Consider the following 8,197-nt stretch of genomic DNA (forward strand, 5'->3'; position numbering starts at 1 on the left):
TCCTCACATGGTCTCTGCAGCACGTGATCTGCACAGCCCCCACCACGGGTTCCAAATGCAACAGAAGCTGTTTTCCACTGGCCTGTGGGCTCCCTGGCAGCAGGCGAAGCACATGTTCTTGCAATTCCAAGAGCCTGGCCTTGGTAGGTGCCTGATGGTTTTCAGGAGCAAAGGAATGAGTGAATGTGTCCAGGCCAGGCCTCCCCTTCCACCTGACCCTGGAACACATCTCCCCCCTCTCTGGCTTCGTGCCCTTCTCACCACTGCTCACAGCCTGGTGCTGGTGGGGGGCGCCAATGGGAAGACCTTGCCTCCAGGAGCCCTCAGGCTTGCAGGTGGCAGGGGTGGGGGGTGACTCCCGCATCTTATGGGCCTCGCCACCCACCCATGTTCCTCATGGTGACTGTCTCCGCAGAGCCCCCTCTTCTCCCTGCTGAATTATCTCTTTTTTTTTTGAAGGCTCTAGCACATTTTTCCTGCACAGGTGGCCATGGTGAGGAAGTAGCAGCAGCTCCCCCTGGGTGATTCCGTTAGGTGCCCCCTCCCCGCACACACTGTTCTCACCTCCTGGAAACTGCCTGGTTGGACTCCACTTCCTGCCCCCACCCTCCCAGTCCCTCCAGGGGGCACAGGACGCTGCCTCTGGGACCCGGAGGGAGGCCTGGGCTCAGAGCCAGATGCATCTATCTGCCAGTCACGAAATCCTGAAAGAGGGAGGACTTGGTGGGTGGGGGACTCTTCCCACCAGGCTCTCTGCCAAAAATGCCCCAGGGGTTTCCTTTCACCCCCCCTTCCCAGGAGCAGCAGGGAATCAGCTGAGCGGCCGTCATGGCCCCTTTGGCCACCACCCCTCTTGCTGTCCTTTGAGCAAGTAAGCACACAGGATGTGATTAGCCCTCAGAGTAACAATAATATTTTTTTCTCTGCTCTGTTCTGGCACAGAACTGAGTGCTGGGGAAACCTGTACTGTTGTCTGCTCATTATGCATACCTATTAAATACTCATTCTTTCCACTATGGTTATTAACGCTTTTTATTGTTTTGGGTCACCCAGAATTAGAGAGCCGTCGAGCCACAGTTCTCCCGTCCAACCCCCACCCCCACCCCCAAGGATGGCCACCCAGGAGAGGATGAACATGGCACCAGGCGCGGTGTGAAGAAGCTCTCCGGGTGGAAGGCTGGGGCCTGGAGGGGCCTCTAGGCTGGGCGTGGCATCGAATCTGCATGGGTTCATCTCCCCTCCTTGGCTCAGCACCCCTTGGGGGCCGGGAGCTTCTCCCATTCCCCAGCATCTCCCTGGTATCTGACGCACCTGAAAGGTGAGCAGTAAATACAGAATTCTACTGAAAGGCTGGGACCTCGTATCTGGCTTGGTTCTCTTGAGCCCCAGAGAAGGACACCAACTCTTTGGCATTGTGCTGCATTCAACCCCTTGCAGATGCTTGCACACACAAGACATTTCTTGGGTCTCTGAATGATCCTTGGAGACAGGAGTGAGTATTCATCCTTTGGAGTTGCAGATATAAGTTCAGGAAGGAAAGCAAGACGCCCACTACTAGTAGCTGGGAATTTTATCCTGCAATCTTGATGTAGGTTTCCCCTCTTCTCCCCAGATGTGCCCAAAGGCATGGATCGCACCCCCATCTCATTCATTTTTTCCTCACCTGTCATCTCCCAGGTAGATGTTCCCTGAGTCTTCTATTTAAAATTTTGCCCCCGCCCCCACATGCACCATCACTCCATTTCCTTCTCCTACCTTATTGTTTTTAATAGCTCTCATTGCCACCTGACATAGCCTTTTATCATCAAGCCTGATCCGCCTGTGGTTTAGTCCCCTACTAGAAGGCAAGCCCCATGCAGACAGGATGCTCATCTCTTTGACTCACTGCTGTATCTACAGCCCTACGGCACTGCCAGGTTTGTGGAAGGAACTCTATAAATAATCAGTGAGAGAAAGAATGAAGGTGTGAATCACTTGGCCAAGCAGCCTGTGCCTGAATCTCTCTGATATTCCCCTTAGAGGGGTCCACCTTGACTGTCAAGGATGGAGGACAGATGGCAGAAAGGTGAAGCAAAGAGCAAGAATTCTTAGAGGAAAACACCCAAGAGGAGTCTCTAGGCTGCCCTCTTGTGGCTGACGCTGGAACACCCACACACTATCCTATTCAACCTGCCCCCATCACAGGGGTTAAGATTATGCTGCCAAAGGAAGGCTGGGGGTGATTGATTACTGGCTTGATATTTTTAGGGCTGAATAACTTTCAAGAGATGGATTTGATTTAGTTCAACAAGTCTTTTGAGCCAGTGCCAGACAACTGATGGGCACTTAATTAAATATTGGATGGAGAGAAATGTACAGTAAGGGAGGTTAAGTTTATACCAAAGGAGGTCTCGTCACATTTGAAACAGAAAATTGGCAGAGGAGTTGGGACTTCCCTCCTGGGCTCCTACCTTGGGTGTGCCTTCTCTAATTTTGATCACATTTTATTGCCATGATTTACATGTTTGTTTCCTCCCTAGACACAGAGCTCCTTGAGGGCAGGGAGGACTGAAACTGTTTCCAGGGATTGTCACCGTCCCTGAGCACCCAACACTCAGTAGATGCTCAATTAATGTTTGTTGTGTGGGCCAGTGGGTGAACAAATGAGTGGTTTGGAGTTTCCCTGCCTGGAGAGCTTCAAAACCAGACAACCATCTCTTCTGTCTATTCATTCACCCAAAGGCTGCAGGGCTGTGCCAGATGCTTTCCCATGGTAACTTGCAGCTTGCTTGAAGCTGCTTCTATAATTAGATTGTTCAATGATACTAGTTCTAGGTTCTTTTTTTTCCATGGGCCAAGTGTCTATTGACTGCTGTTTCTGAAGTACTAGGCTATTGTTCTATAAATCTGAGGTCCTGTTCTATTATTTAATTCCATGACTCCATGTTGACGTAGACATGGTGGTGCCCCAGTTGCATTCGCTCCCAGGTGACGTCAGCCCAGGCAGGTGGGGAGGGACTTAGCATTGTCTACTGTGAACCAGAAAGCTGGATTCAGCCTCCTCTCCAGCTATTTAAGACGTCGCATTTGAGAGTTGATACCCACTGCCTATTAGTAGGTTTTAATCTCCAGAGTGAGCTCGTGCCTCCCCTCTTCGCTCACCCACAAGCCCACCCAGGTGTTGAAATGGGAAGAACTGGTTCGGAGCCAGGCAGCCCTGGCTTTGGAGAGAGGAAAGTCTCCTTACTCAGCCGTTTCCTCATCTGTGAAATGGGGTTATTTTATATTTTGCTTATTGAATACATTGGACCAAATACTAGAAGAGTGATAAGGGATCCAAAGACAGTTTATACTTTACAAAGGAAGACAGACATGGAAAGAACAAAATGTTATGAAAAGTAAACAAGTGGCATGATAGAAGGAATCCGAGCTTGTTCCCTGAGCCCTCACTCTCTTTTAAGAGTTCTCTCCCTCCCTCTCTCTCTCATCTTTTCTTTTCCCAACTAAACTCCCTCTTGCTGGCTTAGGGAGTAGCTGAGGGTCAGTTTGAGGGGTTCAGTCTACCATCTTCCCTTCTACCCCATGCTTCCCTGGCTCCGAATACCCAGACCTGTGTAGATCAGCCCACCCCTGGGCTCAGTTCTAACAAGAGAAGAAAGAAGTTTCCCACGCACAAGACCTTCCCCAACCTACCTGTTCAACAAGAGCTTCCTCTTCTTCCGGTTATTAACCCTTCACCCAACCGTTTTGATCAACTCTCTCTTGCCTAGAATCACCACTCATTAGTGAATTCATAAACCCATATTAAGAGTCCATTAAGGCCCAGGCACTGTATTCTGTGTTGGGTTACCAGGATGAATAAAAGAGATGGGATAATGTGGTGGTTAAAATCAGAGACTTAGGACAGACCTGAATCCAAATCCCAGCTCTGCTATTTGTCGCCTGAATAACCTTGCATGAGTCACTGTACCTCTCCTGGCCTCTGTTTCCCTTTTCTGTGAAATGGTGATAACGATAGGGTTGTTGTGTGAATGAAATGAGAGCTCCATCTGTTGAGCATTTGGCAACAGTGGGTACAGCACATGCGCAGTAAAAAGCAGCTGTAATGGTATGTAGCAAATGATATTTTGTGTCGTACATTGCGCTCCCCAGAAACAGACTCTGAGACAAAAGATTCACGTGACAGGGGGTTACTAGAAAGTATGAAGATGAGTGGTGGGGGTGGAGAAGCAGGCCACGCAAAGGTGTGGAACCAAACTCAGTCTCATGGAGAATAATTTCGGCGCAGAGAGGACTGGAGCGTTTAATTCCGATATCTGTGTGTCATGGGTTAAGAGCTGGGGCTGTGCTAGGGGAGTGGAAGGAAGGGAGATTAAAATGTCCAGATGCTCCCAGCAACCCCCAGCCAAGCAGGAGGCAGAGGCAGGGCTGCGGGGAGTGAAGGCCCACTGGGAAATAGCAGGGGGGGAAATGGCAAAGAGAGTGGAGAGGAAATATTCAGACCCCAGTCTTGGCCCCAACAGCCTTACGGCCTAGGAAGGCAGGGCAGACGTAAATAATCACTGAAGACTTGAGTTCTGTGCCATGCACAGCGGCACCACAGAACAGAGAGGCTGTGGGGGGTGTTGGTGGGGCCCGTGGAGGCAGGGGCACTGGAGAGGCTGCACGGAAGAGGAACGCAGTCCGTTGGGGAGCTAGCGGTACGTGATTCCTGGCTGAGAACAGCATGCGCAAATGTAGAAGCCACAAACCGCCCGGCGCCCACCAGCCTCAAGCGAGGTCGCCACAGCGCAGAGGGGCGCGCGGCTCCCGCGCCTGTGCGCGGCTGCCCGCACTGCCCAATACGGACATATCCGGCCCTTCCCTCCAGCCGCTGCCTCCTGGAAGCCTCCCCTGACTACCTGCTCATCGTGCTTCTCTTGCGTCTCTGAAGTCATGGTGTTTACTGCCGAGGCGATTACTTAGATACTTACTCATGTAATGATTTAGTTATATGCATCCTAACTATCTGTGGCATTGCTATTTAAGTTTGTGTGTAGATCCTGTTTCCCCTGGCTTAATTGTAAGCTCCCTGAGAATGGAAACTTTATGCTTTTCTCTCTATTATGTACCATACTTGGCACTGGTAGGCATATAAAGGGTATAAAATAATGAATGAGTTAATGAACAAATGGATGAATCTAGTCCACTTTGTAATCCATTACATTTCACTAGGATCAGCCCTATCATTCTTATGTGTCCTCAAATTATTTCTTGGCCCTAACTTTAATTTTGTTTCCATCCCACCACATGTAGGTTTTAATGGGAGTTACCGCTGAGTGATTTTTGAGGTAATGCACCCTCAATTTATTTTAGCTCCTCTCTAACCCCAGCCCTGGTCAGTCACTCCATTGATGACAGACCATAGGGATCACTGGGCTTGTGTCCTTTGAAATCTCCTGCTCAAATACTCCCTTAAAGAATTTAGAAAAACTATATATAACTCCTCACACATTAAGTCCACATCTGACATTTTATTATAAGTTTAACTAGTTGCAAACTTATAATTTCCAGGGAGCCATAAATATTCACATATTAAAATAGAAGTCACAGCCTCCTATATTCTGCAGCAGCTTGAAGGAAAAATCTAAAAGGATCATATGGTAGCCCATGACAAACTCTGGGATCCGTCCTGTAACTACTTATTGAAGAGTGCTTTGAAAACTATTGCTTTTTTCTTTCTTTGCTTTGTATATATGTTATAGTATACAACGAAAAACAAAGTTAAATAGAAAATAGAAGTCACATCACTCTCTCAAATGTAGTCAAAAGCGTGTAATACCATAGTAATTTCATATCCGATATACTCTTTTAAGAAATAAGTGAACAAGCCCTCCTTTAACCAATTTACCTTGTTCTTTTCTCTCTGATTCCTTTTACCATTCCTTTTCCTTTACAGAATTTAATTCTAATGCAATGTAATTCAATACTTGAAAGTCTTCTATTATGTATCTCTATAACAACAATGTTTAAAAAGTTGAAATGTATTTCCATGACCATAAGTGTTAAAATGTTATTCTGCACCAAGTTTAAAATTACAATGTTACAAGACGCAACTGAACAAAATGGCAAATACAGACATTAGTAAGTATAAAAGTAAGCTCTTAATGAGATGAAAGGGTTGACTTCTATATCCCATTAGCCTTTGTTCAGCAGTCCCAAAAGTGTGTCACGCTCAGATTCGGGTAAGCCAGAGAGCTCCGCCTTTCTCTGTGGAAGAAAGGTGGTTTCTGAATGGAAATGATGGTAGAGAAGAACACAGAAGTTCTGGGAAGGTTTATTTTAGGAAGGGGCACACATTCATCTGGAAAGTGATTCCCTGAAAACCCACCCTTGTTGCCCACATGCCCCCCAGGAAAGTTTTCATATACTTCCAAGGATATGTGACCCATAACCAAGAGAGATAACTTGGTTTCTCACCCTTCAAAACAGGAGTTCCAGAAAGAGCTCAGGGAGTAACAGGGAACTGAATATCCTGGTAACTTTGAGAGTTACATTTCCAAACCTCCTTCTGCTGAGCCCCACATTCTTACACATAAGGACAAGACCAAAACTCGAATTACTTCCAAATGTCGGTAAGTTTAGGGCTGTGAGGAAGGCATGTGAATGTTCAACAACTTAGTCATTGGCAAAGAAGCAGCCTAGATTCAGAATTAAGAGAACGTGGTTTTTATTTTTCCATTTCAGGGATGCACCATCACTGTCTGCTGCCAGTTCCCAGAGGTGGACCACCAGGTGGCAGCAGAGAACACCCTGCGGACATCCCCGCCCCGGGGTGGGGGAGAGACAGTGGGAGGGGAGGAGGGAGAGGACTGGACTGAGGTAGAGGTGCAAGCTGGGGCTGTTGGAGAAAAAAAGAAAGGCAAAATGGGGGCAAAAAAGGATTTGAAGAGGGGAGGAATTGAGGACAGGAATTCAGGAGAGGAGTCAAACTGGGGAGAATTATAGGGGAATCAGAAGGGGGGGGTGGGCTCAGGTGCACTCTGCCTATGGGACCAGACGTTGACCCAGCGTGGGCGCCTGGGTGAGGGTGGGGGTGAGCTCCCCCGCTACCTGTACTCCTCCCGGGGAGGGTCAAGGTCTGGCTCTTCCTGAAACCCGTGGCCCACCTCAGGGGCAGGTGGCCAGCTGTTCTCTGGAGGCTGGGGTCCCGCTGGCCAGGGGTCATCAGGCCGGGGAGGTTCAGGGGGATCGGTCCTAGGGAGCTCGGGGGGCCACACTCCATTATCGGGCAGGTCTCTCCAGGGACGATTGAGGCCTGGAGGCGGAGGGTCGTCAAAGACAGGGGGTACACCTGGCCAGGGATCACCGGGGAGTGGAGGGCCCTGTGGCCATGCTGGGGAGCTCTCCTCCTCCGGGGCCTCTGTTGGAGGGCGAGACGGGTGGTCCCCACTGCCTGATATACCTGTAGAGGAGGAAGGAAAATGGTACGAGGCATGGGAGGAGCGGATCCTCCCTCAGCTAAGACCAAGGCGGCCACAGCCTCCGTGGGGTGGCTCCCCGTCCCCAGCGAGCCAACCCCACAAACAAATCAGTGCTAACTCTCAAAGAGCTCTCCACGCATTAGAAAATACCAGAATGACATGGAAACTCCACACTGATCTGACCCATTAACTTGATCAAATTTAAACTGACCAGCACACCGCCCCTCCCCCCCCAAATAAGTCCCATATAAGCCCCATGCCACCCTGGCTGGCCCCTGAGTTGGTCTGCAGCCCCGATGGCACCTGGGCCCTGCCTCTGGAACGATCTCCACCCGACTCAGTCAAGCCCACAGCACCAGAGAATACTCTCCCCACACACCCAGAATTTGCTCTAATCTCTGCCTAGAACTACCCCTGAGCCAGCACATTAATAATGGGCTGAAATGCACCTTTTTGTACCACCTGCATCCCCCTGACTCTTCCCTTCATGAGACTCCCAGAATCTTCTCCACCCCGGTGCACCCCATCCTTCTTAGCGGTCACTCTCACCTTATCTCGATCATTCCCCCACTACCCCCAGTTGTGCTCCTGGCCTCTATTCCCAGCTCACCTCCAGCAAATAGACAAAGGACCAGGATCCCCAGGAGTTTCCAGTTGAGCGTCATGGCTGTCTCCTGGCCCCCCAAATCAGGGGTAGGCTGAATCTGGGTTTCTGAGAGCCCCAAGAGGCTTTATAAAGGAGGAGGGACAGGAGG

General features: G+C 49.5%; 1 protein-coding gene across 1 annotated transcript; it reads right to left on the reverse strand.

Annotated features, from left to right (window-relative positions):
* Nucleotides 1-6,671: 6,671 nt before the first annotated feature.
* PSORS1C2 (psoriasis susceptibility 1 candidate 2) lies at nucleotides 6,672-8,197 on the reverse strand. Its single transcript, XM_077159193.1, has 2 exons — nucleotides 8,053-8,197; nucleotides 6,672-7,423 (listed from the first exon to the last, which is right to left on the reverse strand). Exons 1-2 carry the CDS (start codon nucleotides 8,105-8,107, stop codon nucleotides 7,068-7,070), a joined length of 411 nt encoding a protein of 136 aa, XP_077015308.1. The 5' UTR covers nucleotides 8,108-8,197; the 3' UTR covers nucleotides 6,672-7,067.

Source organism: Tamandua tetradactyla, chromosome 5 (genome assembly GCF_023851605.1).
Source record: "Tamandua tetradactyla isolate mTamTet1 chromosome 5, mTamTet1.pri, whole genome shotgun sequence".
NCBI classification, from domain to species: domain Eukaryota; kingdom Metazoa; phylum Chordata; class Mammalia; order Pilosa; family Myrmecophagidae; genus Tamandua; species Tamandua tetradactyla.